Genomic DNA, 19,583 nt, shown 5'->3' with positions numbered 1-19,583 from the left:
TCACTATTATTCGAATCGGCTACACCATAGAGTTCACTGCCCCCCTGCCGCCACCACTTCGTCACCACCCCTCCATCTCCACAGCTTCATCAGGAGATTCAAGCTCTTCTTCTCAAAAATGCAATAGAGCCTGTTCCTTCTCACCATCAGGGGACAGGTTTCTACTCACGGTACTTCCTAGTTCCGAAACAGGATGGAGGCAAGCGCCCTATTCTGGATCTGAGAAGATTAAACAAATGAATAATCTACAAAAAATTCAGAATGATCTCTATCCAGTCGATCCTCTCTCTAATCTGAAGACATCATACCAAACCTTTAATGGCATAATAGATTCAGATAAAAATACACAGAATATAAAAATTTAAACATTGGAGATAAAATCAAAATAAAACCGAGCTTACAGATACATTCAAACATGGTCAGAATTAAATTTAAGGATGTCAGCCAGAAATTTTGCCACAGCCTCACTAACCACCCCCTCAGTATCACTCAATAAATAATAACAGGGTGGCAGAATAGACAAATCTGGAGAAAAAGAAAGCTTGCCAAATAAATCTTTACGGAGGTTATGGTAACTCCCTCTAATCTCCCAGGGTACTTGGATGGCATCCCTGAATCTTCAGGATGCCTACTTCCACCTAACTATCAGGCCCCAGCATCGGTGTTTCCTGCGCTTCACCATAGGACACCAGCATTTCCAATATCAGGCTCTTCCTTTCAGACTATCAACAGCTCTACGAGTATTCTCGAGATGCATGGCAGTGGTGGCAGCGGCTCTTCGCCTCTGCAACATCTCCGTAGGCTCATAATCTCCGCATCCCCTCACCAACTAGAGAAAGACCTCTGCACCACCCGTGCTCTGCTGGACTCCCTAGGTCTCTGTGTGAACCTCGCCAAGTCACACCTCACCCCTATGCAGGACATTCAATTTATAGGTGCTCGCCTGTGCACGAGCCCCCACTTGGTTTTCCTCCCTCAGGATCGCGCTTTGACTATCCAGTCCCTTGCGACCTCACTCTTACGCAATCCAACACAGCCTGCATTCATTTTTCAGCGCCTCTTAGGCCTCATAGCCACCTCCGTTCTTCACTTTGCGAGGCTTCGAATGTAACCACTTCAACTCTGGTTCGTACGTTCCTTTCATCCTCACGTACAACCACGCTGACAGCACCCCAAGAAGTTGTCCTGTCCCTCCTGTGGTGGACCAACCTGACCAATCCACTGCAGAGGACACATTTCGTACTGCCGTCTCCCTCAGCCGTGGTGAAGACAGACGCCTCAATGTGGGGTTGGAGAGCCCACCTTGAGAACAAGACTGTCAGAGGTCTCTGGACCCCAGCAGAAAGATGTTTTCATATCAACTGCCTAGAACTTATTGCCGTCCACAAGACAGGTCTCTCCAGTCCTTCCTCCCTGCGTTAGCCGGCAGACATGTACAGATCATCATGGACAATATGACCACAGTTTTCTGTGTGAACAAACAAGGAGGGACCAGATCCGCCAGACTCTGCCATCTGGCCATGACCCTTTGGGAATGGTGCATCAAGAACAATATCCACTTGACGGCCATTCACCTCCCCAGGGTGAAGAACACCCTGGTGGACTCTCTCAGCAGACTTCACTTGGACGACCACGAATGATCCCTCAATCCACTCTACTTCCAGTGTATTTTCAATGTCTTCGGGACGCCTCAAGTAGACATCTTTGCTTCCCGGACCAATGCGAAGTGCGACCGCTTTTACTCCAGGGGCACCAACAATGCGTTCCTTCACACATGGGCGGAATTCCTCCATTACATCCCCCCCCCCAATCCCTTTAATATCTCGAACCATTCTCAAACTCGTTCGGGACGGGATGAACTGTATCATGATAACGCCCTGGTGGCCTCGTCAACCATGGTTCATGAGCCTCCTTCAGCTGTCGCATCTCACTTATCGACGCTTGCCTCTAGCAGCTGATCTCCTGACGCAACATCGGGTGCAGGGGTGGCACCACAGTCCTCGACTCCTACGACTCACAGCATGGAGGATTCACCCTTAAATCTGCCACCTGAGGTTGAGCATGTCATCTTAAATGCAAGAAAACCCTCGACTAGACGTTCTTATTCCCTCAAATGAAAACGGTACTGTACTTATGCAAAGTCCCTTTGGCTTGACCCTAGGGCTGCACCGCTTCCAATGATCCTACAGTACCTGCTATCTTTGCAGGCTGCTGGCCTTAGCTACTCTTCTCTTAAAGTTCATATGTTGGCTATCTCTGCCTTCCACGTGCCTGTCGAGGACCAGACTATTTTCTCACACCGTTCATCGAAATCCTTCCTTAAGGGAATACTTCATCTACACCCCCCAGTAAAACATCTCATACCAGCCTGGAGTCTATTGCTGGTTCTTTCCCAACTTATGAGGCCACCTTTCGAACCCTTAGCGTCTGCAGCTCTGCATCTTGTCTCCTGGAAGACCGCTCTCCTTGTTGCACTCAAGTCAGGCAAACAAGTCAGTGATCTCAATGCCTTGCGCTCCGACCCACCTTACACAGTATTCCACAACAACAAGGTGGTCCTTCGGGTAGATCCAGCCTTTCTACCCAAAGTGGTGTCCACCTTTCAGATTCCACCTCACTACCAACATTTTTTCCTGACCCCAAGGACTCAGACCAAAGGGCACTGCACACGCTGGACATTAAGCATACCCTAGCATTCTGTCTCTTCCACACACAGTCCTTCTGTAAGGACCCTAACCTTTTTTTGGCCTATGGCAACCCTCATAAGGGGTCTAAAGTATCTACCCAGAGACTGTCGAAGTGGGTAGCTAATGCCATTTGTTTGTGTTATGAGACTGCCAAACAACCCTTACCTGAAGGTCTTAGAGCTCACTCGACCAGAGCTGTCTCGACCTCGTCAGCTTTCCTTGAGGGCATATCCCTGGAGGACATCTGCACTACTGCATCCTAGTCCTTCCCATCCACATTTGTCTCCCACTACGCCCTGGACATTTGTGCTAGGCGGGACGCCTCCTTTGGACAAGCGGTCCTCAAATCCATCTTCCGCTGACGTAACCTCAGGTGAGTGCATGCTGAAATGTGAGTATGCAAATGTGCCAGCACCCACCACCTTTTTCTTCATTTTCAGCTTACTAATCACCCTTGTGTGGGACTGCACAGAGTCCATGATGAAGATAAACAGGTTGCTTACCTGTAAGTGATGATCTTCAAGTGGTCATCTATGCAGTCACACAAACTCGCCCAGCCTTCCCCTCTGCTGGCTCTCCCTGGTCACATACTATTTTATCTTGCAGGTAGTGGCTGGAAGAAACTGATTGGGAGGGGTGTCTTCTGGTCACTCCAGGCATTCACAGTTGATGCCTGCTCCCCAGAGTGAAATGGAAGTCGCACCCAAAAAGACACTTCAAGCGAGCTATTGGAGTCTCCGAGGTATGGATCCATTGCTGAGGGCAAGACCCATGTGCGTGACTGCACAGATGACCATTCGAAGATCATCAGTTACAGGTAAGCAACCTGGGTTTTTTCGATTGGAAAACAATATAGGATCTAAACACAATAAACATGTTTTGATACTTTTCTTTCAGAGTGCCAGGATTTCTTTTTTCATCTGATGATGCTTTTCTCATGTGACTATTAATGGAGAAGAAATAATACATTTATTCTATAGAGCTTGAACAATATAATATATATTTTTTGCATTTTGTAGAGGCTTATTGTTTCTCTGGCACATAAGCATCAATGACATATGTGTTAAATCCGTATAAAATATCTTACATGCATAAAATTGAATCACAGAAATGGAAATAAATTAAGTGGCACAAGAGCAGGGGGAATAATGGTGAAATATTTACTTATCCCAGAACATTAATATTTCATTTTGCTGTTCTTCAGAAGGATGATTTATTTAGGTTATCCTAAAAGTGTGGGAGTGTATAGTTTTCTGCACGTCCTTCAATACGTATTTCATAGTGTGTGTTTTATGAGGAGCAACTCAAAAAGATCTCACGAATAACGAAAAACTATTTTCTAGAAGTTTTTTAATCTTTTGAATCTGTACCCTGAAGTTCAAAACTACTTTTGAAAATGGAGTCTTAATCTCCCAATGAAGTGCATTGTTTAACAGTGTCGCATTTTATCTTGATATTATCTTTCTTGATATTAATAACTCTAAAAATCACTCAGTTCGCAGTACGTCTAATGGAGGTGAAACTTGACTGAACTTCAAAAATTTTGTTATAAACTTGTATGTGCATTTTGAAACATTTAATGTGGCTAAACAGCTTTACAGAGTACAACATTATATTCTCTGCTGCCATTACTGTAACTACTAGGTAAACACATAAGTATCTTTTGTTTTACATATAATAAAAATGTAGACGTTTCATATAATGTAAAAGTAAACTAATTTTCTGTATTTGTGTATTTCTGCTCCTCTGCTCCAGAATTTCATCAGATCAATCGATTCAGGAGAAACTAACTTACGTGGAGCAATAGGTGAGTGTATCTGGGACATTTGTCATATCCTTTATATATATATAAAGTTCTGTCTTTGATACAAAAAAAAAAAATAGATGCTGTGATTTCCTTCCCCCAGGACAAACAGCTTCAGAGGAACTGATCAAGACTGCCTTATCAACACTTGAGGCAATTATACAGCATCCAGCCTTGTTGATGCTTTACGGCTCAACAGTAAGTCCTGGCACTACATGAAGCATTTATGTGCTTACTGACTGTTCTTTCACTAACAAATGGAATATTTCCAGATCATCAGTAGTTATTAGGGTCATGGTTTAAAAAATGAACTGTCAGGAGAAGAAGGAAATTGATTTAAGTATTTTTCACTAAGATTCTTTTATTCAGTTGCCAGTTGATTAGAATCTGTTTTGAACTGAACTCTGTTGAATCTGATTGTTCATGTGAACGTTTAAACTGTAGCTTAAATCCTTTATTTGGAGCCAATTTACCTTTTGTACATTCATGTCGTTTTGTAAATCATTTCTGTGTGTATGAGGTCAGAAAAAAGATTACAACTTGAAAATTAAAACATATTCATAATAACATACAGTAGATACCTACTTTTTGGTTGCCCTAAATCCCTAATCATATTAGTGCTTTGATCAGTAGTGCTGTACTGCAGCACAAAGGTATATGCTTCTAATTATTTAGAGTATGGCTTAGCATAATTGTAGGAGAAACTTAACACTTCACTTGCATGATACATATAAATAGTTTAGAAATGCTTTCACTCGAGGGATATCTTAATGTGTTGTTGAGTATGACTTGAAATCTATGACAGTAAATGCTCCACACCAAAAGGGACTTGGTGCTTTCTTATTAAATTGAAGCAGGATGTGCTCAAGGTTCCAGATCAATACGTTAAACATAAACATTCTTAATAGGATGCTCTTTTCTTTGGCTAGAAGTGTGCATCTAATATTGGTTCCAGAGGGTAGGCTAGTTAGTGTCAACAAAGTTGGATACCATCCATGTTTTATGGAGTAAAATATTTTTAAGATTACCTTGCATAGCAAGTAATAGTTTCTAGAGGAAAGCAAAGCAACTTGCAAAAGAAATCTTCAAGCAGCTTTAAGTTATATGGCTATGTTGTTGGTTCGTTTAAAATTATATCTACATCTGTTGGCGTAGAGTGGTAAAGCAGCAGTACTGTGGTCTGAACTCTCTGCTCACGACCTGAGTTCGATTCCAGCGGAAGCTGGATTCAGGTAGCCGGCCCAAGATTGACTCAGCCTTCCATCCTTCCGAGGTCGGTAAAATGAGTACCCAGCTTGCTTGGGGGAAAGTGTAAAAGACTGGGGAAGGCAATGGCAAACCACCTCATGAAAAGTCTGCCGTGAAAACGTTGTGAAAGCAACGTCACCCCAGAGTCGGAAACGACTGGTGCTTGCACAGGGGACCTTTCTTTCCTGTTATTTAAGCTGGTCTGTATTCACAGTATTTGTATGCTCCTATGAGCAGATATTCAATGACACACCTTGTTATGAGAATAAAGGGAGGGGTTGACAGCAGTGTTCCCTCTAAGGTAAGTTAGTGTTAGCTAGCTCACAGTTTTTTAGCATCTGGCTCACACATTTTTGTCTTAGCTCACAAAAAATGGTCCCAGAGTAAACTAATTTATGCGGTAGTTCACAACTTTAATGCTAGTAGCTCACAAAGTAGAATTTCTGCTCACAAGACTTCACAGCTCAGAGGGAACATTGGTTGACAGCCAACCTAGTCTCATTGGAGGAAGGATAGAATAAAAATGTATTATGGTAAAAAATAAATCAAGGTGAAGTCAACATTTGAGGAATCCTCACCTTCCAAGAAGCTCAAAAAGATACCATCTTATATAGAGTATTAGAATAATAGTCATTCGTTTAGTTGGCTTTAAAAGGGATTAAACAATTTAATGAAGGAGATAGATCCATCAGTAGTTGTTAGCCATAATGATTAAATGTTGAGAACATAACCATCAATATCAGCAACAGAGTAGCAAGAACAGTGGAAGGATTTATCCTGTGTAGGCCTTCTGGGGGCATGAAACTGTTACCTGAAACTGGATCACTTTTCCCTCTGTTGTTTTGTTGGGTAGATTCTGAGGATTACTTTATTCAGATAGTCTGTGTCCATGAGGATCTGGTACATATCTTCTTTGATTTCATACTCGTGACTCATTTGAGAGATTTAGTGATTCAGCCAGTGATTGCTTCTGATGCTTCTCCAACTTTTTTGCTAGCTGATACTAATTTTAATATAATGCTGGTTGTGAAAAAATTTTTGGCTGTAGTGGCTTAAATACAATGGTGGGTGGTAATAGCACAATATTTGTTGTCCTTGACTGTTGGGTAATCAGATTGTTTGAAATAAAGAAAGAAATTAGGTGTATGGCTATATGGACTGTTTGTTTGATCCAGCATGGGCACCTTTACATTCTTATATACCTCTGACACAGATTTATTACATATGGAGAACTTGAGACAGTAAGGACCCTATCTTCTCTTTGATCCATTCACTGTTTATTTTACATGAACAGAATAATGAATGTGTGCCATGGACTGAATGAAATTCCATCAGCATATTCTTTGAAGACATAGGACTATGGAAACTGTGGCCATTTCCACAGGGATCATCTGTCCTGGGTTTAACACTGTTGGGAACTGCGTTTTTTCCCCCCGTTTCTCCACAATATCGTTGTGCACTCATGCACCTCCTGGAGTTTCTCCGGCTGTTTTCTGATCTTTCTTAAACCTCCTTTGTGGTGAAATTTTGCTGTGAAACATTGCAGTAAAGCCCGAATAGCTACCATGTACATAGGGAATTTTGGATTTCCCTGCCCATGTTATTTTCTATAACACTGTCCCCACAGCAGCCATTTCCTCTCCCCACCCTGAGAGACTTTTTTGTTTTGTTTTTTAAATTCAGCGATTGAATGCCATTATATCAGTATAACAATATGTTTAAACGCTTCTCTGAGTTCCCAGTTTTCTTTTGTTTTTTAAAAGTAAGTCTCTGTCTCTGCAGAAATACAAGGGAAAAATAACTCTGTAATGGAAGAGGCTAGAGACTTACTTTTATAATGTTATATCAATATAATGCTATTCAGTTAATTAAAAAACAAACTGAAAAGTCCCCAGTAGCTCAGGGTAGGAAGGATGACTGCAGCAAGGGAAATGTGGACAAGGAAACTGAGGAAACCTGCCATGTAGAAGCCACATTGCTGCTGAACTGTATTGGCATCCACATTAGCAGTGGGTAAAACACATATGCCTGTCTGTGCTGCCTTTTGGTAGGTATTGGTCCTTCAGTACTTGAGTTCTAGATTATCCTGTTCAAAAAAATTCAAAGAAGAAGACATTGGATTTATATCCCACCCTTCACTCTGAGTCTCAGAGTGGTTTACAACCTCCTTTATCTTCCTCCCCCACAACAGACACCTTGTGAGATTGGTGGGGCTGAGAGAGCTCTCACAGAAAAGCTGTCCTTTCAAGGACAGCTCTGTGAGAGCCATGGCTGACCCAAGGCCATTCCAGCAGCTGCAAGTGGAGGAGTGGGGAATCAAACCTGGTTCTCCCAGATTAGAGTCTGCACACATAACCACTACACCAAACTGAGCCTTTGGACCTCAATTCAGTGGAAGTGTTGAATGATACAACTGACTGAATGCTTTATTGATTGGCACAAAAACTTCCGCTATACTGAACAAATGGATGATAATGTGCCACTGAAGCATATTTCTTCCTTTGTATCAGGGGTGGGGATTGTCCATCCTGAGGGCCGTAAATGGCCCTTGAGATCACTTGGTCTGGCCCTTGGGGATTGCTGGGCAGAGGCAAGTCATGTGGCAACCTCCCTGGGGCCTGCCTGGCTGGCAAGGATTGTGGAGCCCAGCTGTGCTGTGCAGCGGCCTCCTCGGGTTCCTCCTCGGGTTTTTTCTACTAAAAAGCCCTGGACCTAGGCATTTGCCTAGGGCAGGAGGCCATGTGTGTCAAATTAAGCTATCCTCACATGGCTTCAAATAGAAAAACAATTATTTGCATTAATTTTGCCAGCCTGAATAATTCTCCCTAGGCAGAGCATTGTTTTTAAGTTGATAATTTTGTTATCAACACAAATGATGTTATAAATATCCAAATGGCCCTTGGGAGAAAAAAAGTTCCCCACCCCTGCTTTATATAGTGCAGGATTAGCATTAACATAGATTTGACGTGTATCTTTTTGTTATTTGATAGTCTATGCCAATTGAATCGTAAAACTGATAGGAAGTTCACTTAAGCCAACAGAATATAAGAGTTCACTTAAGCCAATAGAATATAGTCTCATATGTAAAATAGAGACATTTACTTGAAATTAATTTGTCTTTACACAAGTTTGTGAATGAAAATATTTTTGATTATTCAGCTCTTAGATTAGAGGCAGTAGTTGGGAAATAAATGTAGATTGCAATATATATGAATTCTATTTTTATTTCTGAATAATTTAAACCAGATTTGTATTGTGCTCCCCTTTAGGTTATGGATTACATCCTTCCACCCTTAGTTTCTTTGGTCTCCAGTCAAAATGGTAAATATATGGCCACATCAACTGAAATATCCATTTTGCTTTAATTAGACATCAGTGCAGTCACATTCTTGGCACATTGATTTTTCTAGTGGAATGGAGACTCTTCAGCTTGCGGTTGCTCTCAGAAACCACATCACTTCTTGTGAGCCACGAGGTCATGGCTGAAGATAAAGAGAACCTTAACGCAAACAACAAGCTTCTGTCTCTTATTAGAGACTCATTGCTGCCTCAGTAAGTGCAGAACATTTTTTTCTAATCAAAACTAATTCTCTAACCAATCTGTTTTAACTGTATGTTTTTTTAAAGAACTGCTGTTAGAGATCAATGACAAGAGTAAGGTAGTTATACTGAACAATGAGCACTGTTACACATTCTTCTGCCAGATGTCTCAGTGCGAGTTTTATACAGTCCTTCCCCATACGTATTGTAGAAGTTGCCCACGCTGCAAGACACCAACATTTGCACAGCAGTTTTATAGACTTCTGGTTTCTCCTTAAAAGAAGCAAGGTCTTGCCTAATTATTTGGCTGCTATTCTTATTGGGTTTCATTCTGCCTTTCTACCTACAATAAAGCTGACTTGGTTGTAATCAGTCTACTTGTCACTGAAATTGTATGTTAAGTAAATACTTTTCTTAAAACATGAAGGCAGGATCAAGCAAAATTAGGCCTTTTGAATGAATCCAGTTATATTCATGGAGGAGCAATGGGGCTGAACAAAAAGATCCTTCAAGAAGGGGTTGGAGTACCAGAAAGTGATTTTTTTTTAAAAAAAGGGTAGAATTTGTAGGGATTTGGTTCAGGCATGTAGGTGAGAAGGGGAAGATAAATGTCAAGATTGGTGTGGTCTTGCTGGAAAGCATAGAATTGGCAGTGAGGAAAATCATTTTCACATAGAGGCTTTCAGGGCTCCTTTTGTAGCAGGAGCTCCTTTGCATATTACGCCACATCTCCTTGATGTAGCCAATCCTCCAAGAGTTTACAGTAGGCCCTGTAAGAAGAGCCCTATAAACTCTTGGAGGATTGGCTACATCAAGGAGGTGTGGCCTAATATGCAAAGGAGCTCCTGCTACAAAAAGAGCCCTGGAGGCTCTACATATCTGTCAAGTTTCCTCTGTGGATTGATTGATTGATTGATATATCAAATATATATCAAATATATATATCCCGCCCTTCCCACTGGAGATAATCTCAATACAGGAAAACCACATGTGTTATTGATGATTGATGATTAATAATCTGTTTATAAATATATTCTGGTTAAGTCTGCATTCTTTTGTATACTTACTTCAGAGTAAAGAAGCTGAGCAGTGTATGCCTCTGAATACAAAGGCATGAAATTGGACTTTAAGATGAGCAGTTAATGTTTTATCTGTCATCTTAATTCTGAATACAAAAATGTTTCCTTGATCATATGTTTCACTGAGATATGACATGATAAAGTATGGGAAAATATACATCTATTGCAGGATTGTGAGATTTCTTTCACAGATAAAGACCGACATTTATATATGGAGTTTAACTGATATTTATTATCTCTGATCAAGATCAGAACATTCCATCAGCAAGTCACAAGCAGAAAACCTTTTTGGCTTGGTTCTAACCTGTTCTCGAAACAAATGGGTTCTGTGATAACATGGATAATCTTTTTTTTTTTTAAGAAAAGGCAAATTGTTCAGTATGCTGAATCCTATAATTCATAGAAGAAGAATTGCAGATTTATACCCTGACCTTCTCTCTGAATCAGAGACTCAGAGTGGCTTACAATCTCCTTTATCTTCTCCCCACACAACAGACACCCTGTGAGGTGGGTAGGGTTGAGAGAGCTCTCACAGAAACTGCCCTTTCAAGGACAACTCTGAGATAGCTATGGCTAACCCAAGGCCATTTCAGCAGCTGCAAGTGGAGAAGTGGAGAATCAAACCTGGTTCTCTCAGATAAGAGTCCACGCACTTAACCACTACACCAAACTGGCTCCCATAGCCTAACTTTTTAGAAAAATCAGAAAAACGAATGTCTGTTCAGCATTTTGAACTTTACCATATTTAATGCAAGTTGCTGAATTATTTGCTTAAAGAAAAATGAGCTTTGGTATTTACTTAGCAACTTTTGGTAGTTTGTCTCTGCAGTTATAACCAGTAAACAAACATTTTCTATAACCCTTCTCTCTTTCACTGTTTTAAAGTGAGAACTACTTAACATAGTTGTTCCCTAGGATACTTAGGATGCTAAATCCTGCATGTACCCTTTAGGACAGTGATTCCCAAAGTGGGTATACTATAAAGAATTAAGTGGTCATTGAGAACAAAATGGGTATAAAGCATTATATGACCAGATTGTGCAGTATGTAAAAGAGTTGGATAATCTTCATAGTCCATACATATAGCCTATAGTCCCATATATAGAGTAGTCTTTTGGGTGTTAGTGAAATCTTCCAAAACATTTCTATATCAACCACAATATTTTCTAGGTCTGTGAAAAAACTAGATCCAAGTGGGCAGCCTTGTTGGTCTGAAGCAGTAGAACAAAGTAGGAGTCAAGTCTCACCTTTAAGACCAACAAAGTTTTATTCAGAATGTAAGCTTTCATGTGCTCCAAGCACACTTCATCAGATGAGGAATCAGGTACAGCTTATCAGGTACAGAGGAATCAGGTCTTAAAGGCTGCACTTGACTCCTACTTAGTGAAGAAACTAGTAAGGGAAAGCAAAATGTAGCAGACATGTTATCCTTCACCCTTAATAATCCTCCTTTGCCCTTCTTATTTGGTCCATTAGAGATACCTGATATTGGCAACTTAAACCTAAGGGTATCAGTGTGTTCAGACTTGTGTTTTTATGGCTGGAGCATGGAAGGATGCTAGGAGGCCTGAGGTTTGAAAAACTAGAAGGAGAAGTTAATTTTGATGGAAATTGTTGCTGGAATTATGGGATTATGTTACTTCTGGAAAACCATAAAAACAACAAAAATGACTGATTTAGCAAACATAAAACAAAGAAAACTATACAAGTTGCAATTTTCTGTGTCTTGAGGAAACAGATTAGCAGGCTATTTGGAGTTGCTTCTTAGCTTGTAAAAGACACTACGGATGGGCACAAATCTAAAACTTCTAGTTTGCATTCAGGGTTCAAACTGGAACAAAAAAATTCCCAAACCAAACTGGCCAGTTTGAATCCCTCTTTCTCCTGGCTGTGGCAAGGTGTGTGGGGGGGAATCATATGGAAAGGGTTAAATGGTTGCCATCTGTTTCATTCCCACCCCACCCCCCACTTCAAAGCAGGGGGGAGCAAAATGGATGAGTTTAATGACTGGCACCCATTTCAGTTCTGTGTTTTGCTTCCCCCACTTCCAAGTGGGAGGAAGCTAAATGGAGTGCTGAAGTGGCTCACAGCTATTTCAGCCTAATACTATGGCAAGTAAGTAACTAAAATTTTATTTATATCCCGCCCTCCCCCGCCAAGCAGGCTCAGGGCGGCTAACAACAGCAAAACAACAATACATTTAACAAAACATTAAATTAACCCCAAACCGATTAATACATTAGTTAAAACAGTTACTAAGTCTAAAAACATTAAGTTAGATCTGACAGTACCGTTATTAATCGACGCTATGCCTGTCAGTTTGTGAATGATGGCGGATCTCCAGACTGGACCATTTTGATGTTTCTTTGTGGACTTGGTCAGCCGTTCATGAATGCCTGTTTGAAAAGGGTGGTCTTGCAGGCCCTGCGGAACTGATCAAGGTTCCGCAGGGCCCGCACCTCCTCTGGGAGTTGATTCCACAAGGAAGGGGCCGCGGTAGAGAAGGCCCGTGCATAGGTAGTCCGAAGTTTAACTTCTTTTGGCCCAGGGGTGGTCAATCTGTTTTGTGCACCTGTCTGCTGTTAAGTTTAAATGGCTGTGAGCTGTTAAACCTGTTGTAATGGAAATAGAAGGCCATGGGGCAATTCTTGCTGCAGTAAAGTGTTTTATTCTTTAAGTGTCCCAAAACCATTTAACATAGTCCCAAACCGAGCTGAATGCTGAGGGTCCTCTCCTCAGACCTGATCTTAAGGGGTGTGTTCAAGGAGAATCTTACAGATGAAAGACTCCTGCAATATCTTCATCTATCTCTGTATTTGAGTCCTCTGTCCTCGGGGGCATCTCAGTGGTGTCTTTCCAAGAGAGAGAGATTCTCAGAGCCAATGTCCTTCCTTTGCTCTCTGGTCCCATGCTGTTGGTGCCGGTGGCTTAAATCTCTCTCCTTGCCACCTCCTGCATCTGCCCTCAGCTTCACCCACTTTTCCCCTGAGTTTGACCTGCATATTCTACAAGGGCCTGCTTGTCTGTGTACCCTCTGACTAGTTACACCTGTTTGTTTTGTTCCCCCTCCCACATTTTGAAGCTGGGAGGAGCAAAATGGATAGGTTTAAATGTCTGGCAGCCATTTCAGCCTAATAGTGGGGTGGGTATGCCTGTGTGCTGTTTGGCTGAAATGGCTGCCAGCCATTTAAACCTAACAGGTGAGTTGCAGACCCACAGTTTTTAGGTTTAAATGGCCCTAAGAGCCAAACTGGACGTAAGTTTGGTAAATGTTCAGGGAAGACACCTTCCCCAAACACCAATTTGGGGACTAAGAACCAGGCCAAGTTCATGCTGAATTTTGGCTTGTGAATTGGTTTGTGCCCATCCCTAAAGGACACAGCAGAATGAGTAAGGGGAATGAGTATTAAGGGAAGCCTCATGGTGACTACCCAGTATACTGCTGAGCATCAAGCCCCTGCTGTTGGGGAGAGCAACAAGGAAATTAAGCTATTTTTCTTGCACAGCAGTTCCAAAGCATAAAATGAGGGAGATGGTCATGTGTGCAATATTAAAATTTGTTCTTTCTAAATCAAAGCTTCTAATCCTTTAGAAAATGAACCAGCACTTTCTTCTGTGTACACCTGCAACCTGAAAAATAACCGTTCAACCTACTTTTAATTGCTCACTCAAAAACAGTTTCCTTTTCAAAAAGATGTAATAGTTGTGGAAGCATGAGTTCCTTAGCAAAAAATATTACTAGATTATGTGACGAGTATAATTCCTTGAATGTAAAACCACACTACGGTAAACAACTGAAAAGAAGATTGCAGCAGCAGTTTTGTAACTTAGCTCACAATTGCTGGATGAGTACTGTTGTGCTTGGTACTTTGAAGAGGACGTGTCAATAAGTGGGCAGACTTCGCTGTCCTCCTCTGACTTTGTGAGTGGGAGATTTAAAGAATACTATAATAAAAACTGTAGTATTCAGAAATAGTTACAGGTTTGTGCACCCCAAGGTTCTGTTATTGCAGCAAGGCTGTTCTCCTTTCCCCTCTTTAAAAATGTTTGACAACTGAAAATCATGCTGCTACTTTGGGGATAATGCTCTTGGTTCCTTTATCATAGCTGTACTATGCTATCATTGAACTTTATTTTTTATAGCCACCTTCGGGGGAGCCTCATGCTCTTTCAACATCCTTGACTGCTATCATGTTATGGCCCAGAAAGTAAGGCAACCATAATATACTGGGTACTAGGACAATTTGGTGGTGTTTTTGGTAACAGAACTTCATTACATTTACCATATATTGCATCATCTTGCAATATAGGTCCTTTAGAAAATAAGATGCACTTCTACACATATATTTGTGATAACATTATTCAATTATTTTCATGGAAAATTGTGATTGAAATAGTTGTATTATTTTCTTTTGCCCCAGATTTGAACAAATTCTAATGGCTCCTGACCCAGTACCAGCTTATGCTCTGAAACTGTTAGTTGCCCTGACTGAATATGGTCCTGCTGTTACAAGGTAACACATTCCTTCCTGAATTTTGTATGATGTTTAAAGCCTTACATGGCCTGGGACTGACATACCTGTGGGACCGTCTCGCCCCATACGAGCCCTGGGGGCTACTACGATCGGCCAACCAACATCTCCTGACTATCCCTGGCCCAAAGGACATCTGACTTGCCTCAACCAGGGCCAGGGCCTTTTCAGCCCTGGCTCTGACTTAGTGAAATCATCTCCCCATGGAGTTTTGGGCCCTACCAGACTTACTACCATTCTGGAGAGGCTGCAAAACAGAGCTGTTCCGCCAGGCTTTTGGCTGAGTCAAGCAGGCGCCCTCATTTCATTTCATTAATTTTCTTATTGATTTACCATCTAACTGGCCTCTCTGCACTGATTTACCATCCTGATAGCCAGGGACCAGGCTGACATTTGACATCCAAGACACCTATGACTTCTATGTCTCAGTCTGCGAATTATGTTCACACCACCCATGCTGCTTTATTTTTATTTAATGGTTCTAACTGTTTTATTGTTGGATTTTACCTGCCCTGTTGTGTTGTAATCCACCCTGAGCCCATTATGGGAAAGGGCAGACTATAAATTTGCAAAAATAAAATAAATAAATAAAATAATGCTGAATCCAAAGACTTCTTAGTATTTAGGTTCAGAAAAAGATAAGTCAGCTTGAACTTGAAAGATAGGCAGGATAGAAATTACTGGTATATTTGGTTAATATAGCAGAATTTTTTTCAGCCATGGAAAAGTGATACTGATTTGCAGTAAATAAATCTCCCAAGAATTATATTTCAAAAAGATAAATTTACATATATTCATGTTAATCCAGTTCACATTCAGGTTGCAGTCAAAAGAAGAGAAAGAAGGCTAAAGAGTACTTTCTCCATCACAATTGGTCAGTTTGTCTGGCATTGTGTTTCAGAGTATGAGAACTCTGTATCTACAGGAGAGATCTGCAGAGACATATGTCTCCATAGAAGGCCATTTTGAATGAGTGACAGGACAAAGCAAGAGAGAGGAGGGAAGGGGTTCATGCTCCCTCTAAGCTGTGGAGTCTTGTGAGAAAAATTCTACTTTGTGAGCTACTGGCATTAAAGTTGTGAGCTACTACATACATTCGTTTTCTCTGGGGCCATTTTTCCTGAGCGAAGACAGAATGTGTGAGCTGGAGGCTAAAAAACTGTGAGGGTAGCTCACACTAACTCAGCTTAGAGGGAACACTGGGCTCCCAGGTTAAGACAGAGGGAGGCCATCCCATTCGAGGAGATAACACCTATAAGTCCTTAGGGTGATATAGTGCCCCCCCCCCAATGTCCAGGCATGCTGAGTTGCTCACTCAAACTCAGATATTTAAAATAAACAAGTAAGAAGCTTTTACTAGCTTTTCTTCTTTTACTAGCTTCTTACTTCCCTACCTAATGGCCTTCCCAGTCCTCAGTCTGAATTGACATATAGAGTATTTGTAGATACCTGAGTCCCTCCTTGCATGTAGATCATCTGTATAATTAGTGTCAATACTGGGCCAGCATATGATAGTAGGTTTAGGATTCATAATTAATAGTCTGCAAACAGATGAAGCTATTTGTTTATTCATCTGTGCTAATGATTGTCTTTGTCTTTCCAAAGTAATGGCGGCAGTAGCAATTTAGATACTGATTATTTCTAGGAACGTGAAATTGCTACAATTGTTCTTCATTCTTTGCTCATCTCTGCTAACTTAATAATTGGCTCATAGTGATGGTGATTATTGGCGTACTTGGAATAGGTTTGTCTAGCCTATCAAGACAATCTCTTTTGAAGTGTGAAGAATAAAATTGATGGGTGCTGGTAGAACAATGCAGCCAGAGGTGTGGATAATTGTGTGCTAGAGAAAGAGAAGAACAAGCTGATAGTGGAAGTTGTGCTTGTATGTAATATTAACGTACATACATATAATTGCATACAAACAAGAACTGAATTGATAAAACACATAACGTACATAAATATAGAGTATATAGATATACTATATAGGCAGATCTGTAATAAATAATTCTCCTGTTGTGGTGACAAATCTGACCATCCTGATTGGTTGGGGCTCAGTGGGACTGTACGGCATTAGCCTTTGGCTTGTTAAACTATCAGTCAAGAGTACTTGCATGCCAATGGTTCAGTCTGCTCTTCTCTCCCACCTGAGTGGCTGTTGCTAGCCAGCAAATCTGATTCTCTCAGTGAAACACAACCAACCTTAGCTCTAGCAGTTACTGGCTCTCACTACTCTCCCATTGGCTGAGCCGCTTGTTGCACTTACTTACAGACCAGAGAAAGAAACCCTAACCTGGATTGGCTGAGAGAGGGAGGAGGAGGGAAGCAGCTAAAGAGATACTTTCCTTGATTGGCTAAGAACTCCTCCCTATCCTCCTCTGGAAGGGAAAAGATGTTATCAGAAAGAGAGTCTTGGTCTGAAAGGTATCACTACAGGCCTCTGAGGGAATACTCACTGGGGCCAGTTCTGACTACGGCTGCCAGTTCTGGGTTAGTGGACATTCTGTGGTGGAGTTCGAGGAGGGCATTGAAGTCATGACTTCAGAGTGGGGCCTGCCAGACACAGGTTCTTGCTGTGGAAGCTGACTGAGTGATTTTAGACCAGTCACAGAATTGCAGCCTCACCCACCTCACAGGGTTGTGTGCAAGGAGAATGATGTGAGCTGCTTTGGTCCCCCCTCCCACTGTGCAGAAGGACTCTCCTTTTCCTAAATAGAGGCTGCAGGGAAAGGGAAGTAAATGATCAGCTGAAGTCAGAGGGGAAGATAAATGGGAGGAGATGTGTTTGCCATCTCCAGGTTAGGAGATTCCTGGAGATTTAAGGGGTGGGGCCTGGAGAGGGTGGGGTTTGATAAGGGGTGGAACCTCAGACAGGTGCAATGCCATGTTCTCATGGGGAACCATTGTTGCCAATCTCCAGGTGAGGGCTGGAAGTCACTCAAATACAGCTGCTTTCCAGATGGCAGAGAAGAAAATGACTGCTTTGCAGGGTGGACTTTGTGTCATTATAACCTGTTGAGGCTGCTTCCCTCCTGCTTTGTACTCCACTGTGAAGAAGGACTGTGGAGTGGCTGCAGGGAGGGGAGAGAAGATGGAAAACTGAAGTCAGTTCAGTTCCCCTACAGAAAACAGCCACCTTGAGGTGCATACTCTGTGGTGTACCATAACACAACCAAGCCTCATGAAAAAAACCAGATAATTCCACAAGCTCACGCTCATGCTAAATGCCACAAGGCTGAATATGACAGGAAAAGGACACAAGGAATGCAAACAAAATGAATGCTGAGCTTCAGCGTCTGTGTGACTGTCATCATGCCCCTCCACCTCACATAGTTATTCTTCCTTATCTCCATTCTGGGTCTTTTTCAGGTCTTTGAGCCACCACAGACATGGGGACACACACATGGGGGGGGGGGGGGAGCCAGCATCTGTTTCAGCTGTGGGATAGCAAATGGGGGGGTGAATTAATGTCATGGGTGGGGGGAGTGGGAAAACAGCAAGGGGGGGCACTTGCCCAGATCCTCTTTCTAGAGCCTGCTGTATTTTCCCTCACAACGGACCTTATTCCTAGTAGTATATGTGTCTATATAAAATTAAGCCTGAGGACTGAATTTATAACACATCCGTAATATAAATATATATAGTGTATGTCTGCTATAAATTCAATCATTTAGCTTAATTTTTGTACTTTTGGTATAAACTGCAGTCATATTAAGGAGTTTTAACATATTCATAGCTTCACAACTGATGCTGTGCAACCTTCTTTATTGGCTCATTCATTATAAAACACAACAGTTGACTTACTTGATCAAATGCAGGTCAGTCTAGTCCATTGTTTTGTTGCTAGTTATTGGTTACCTTAGATGCCATTGAGACATGTATGTAACAAGAAATTTTATTGTGAGAGGGCATGACTTCTGTGAGGGGGCGGGAGCTAGGTTTGCCAGTTCCCGATCATCCTAAACTATGTGAGTCATAGAGTGGGAAGTGAAGCTTATCATGGGTGAGATACAGTGATACCATAGAGTGGGCCCTGATGATGTCACATTGAGTTGGTATGTTATAATAATAATACTTTGCATATGCCACTAGGTATGAACCATGAGGTTTCATGCAGCTTTAAAGAGACAGGCTACTTATCAGTAAAAAAAATAATAACATGAAATTAACTGTGCTAAATGTCAAATATAGTTGAGCTTTCAATGTCAGGTTCTGTCTCCCATCTCAAGTTCCTCACATGCAGGGATAGAAGCCTTAGAAGCAGACATATAGCAAATCATGAATTATCCAGAGAGAAATTTGATATTGATCATACTTCAGATTCTTTATTGATTTAATTAATGTATTTATGTTTTGTCAAATGATGTTGCAGGATAAAAGACTGTGGAGTAGGATTCAAAACTGTTTGGAAAGCTAGGGAATGGAAGAGAGAGATTAAATAGCACCTTAGTTACTAAATGGGAGGTTTCTAAGTTACACCTCCTTGCAGGTATCTTCCTACAACCTAGAAATTTTCCTCTTGTACCAGGTATATGGATGTATATGATTACTGTGGAGTGATGGAAAAGCAACACAATAGTATAATTGTATTAATGTCACCAAAGTTTTCTACCTCCAAAGTTACACCTCCTTGCAGGTATCTTCCTACAACCTAGAAATTTTCCTCTTGTACCAGGTATATGGATGTATATGA

At 41.5% G+C, this 19,583-nt stretch overlaps 1 protein-coding gene across 1 annotated transcript in view; it reads left to right on the top strand.

Annotated features, from left to right (window-relative positions):
• The window catches only part of ULK4 (unc-51 like kinase 4), a 297,265-nt gene that overhangs the window by 120,581 nt on the left and 157,101 nt on the right, over positions 1 to 19,583 (top strand). The window contains exons 26-30 of the mRNA XM_060247507.1: positions 4,443 to 4,494; positions 4,595 to 4,689; positions 9,009 to 9,060; positions 9,150 to 9,291; positions 14,780 to 14,872. Coding sequence (XP_060103490.1) covers positions 4,443 to 4,494; positions 4,595 to 4,689; positions 9,009 to 9,060; positions 9,150 to 9,291; positions 14,780 to 14,872 — 434 coding nt within the window. The remainder of the gene's footprint in view (positions 1 to 4,442; positions 4,495 to 4,594; positions 4,690 to 9,008; positions 9,061 to 9,149; positions 9,292 to 14,779; positions 14,873 to 19,583) is intronic.

The sequence above is a fragment of the Heteronotia binoei genome, chromosome 10, assembly GCF_032191835.1.
Source record: "Heteronotia binoei isolate CCM8104 ecotype False Entrance Well chromosome 10, APGP_CSIRO_Hbin_v1, whole genome shotgun sequence".
NCBI classification, from domain to species: Eukaryota; Metazoa; Chordata; class Lepidosauria; order Squamata; family Gekkonidae; genus Heteronotia; species Heteronotia binoei.
Note: the sequence above shows the minus strand (reverse complement) of the source record. Positions and strands in the feature narration are given on the sequence as shown.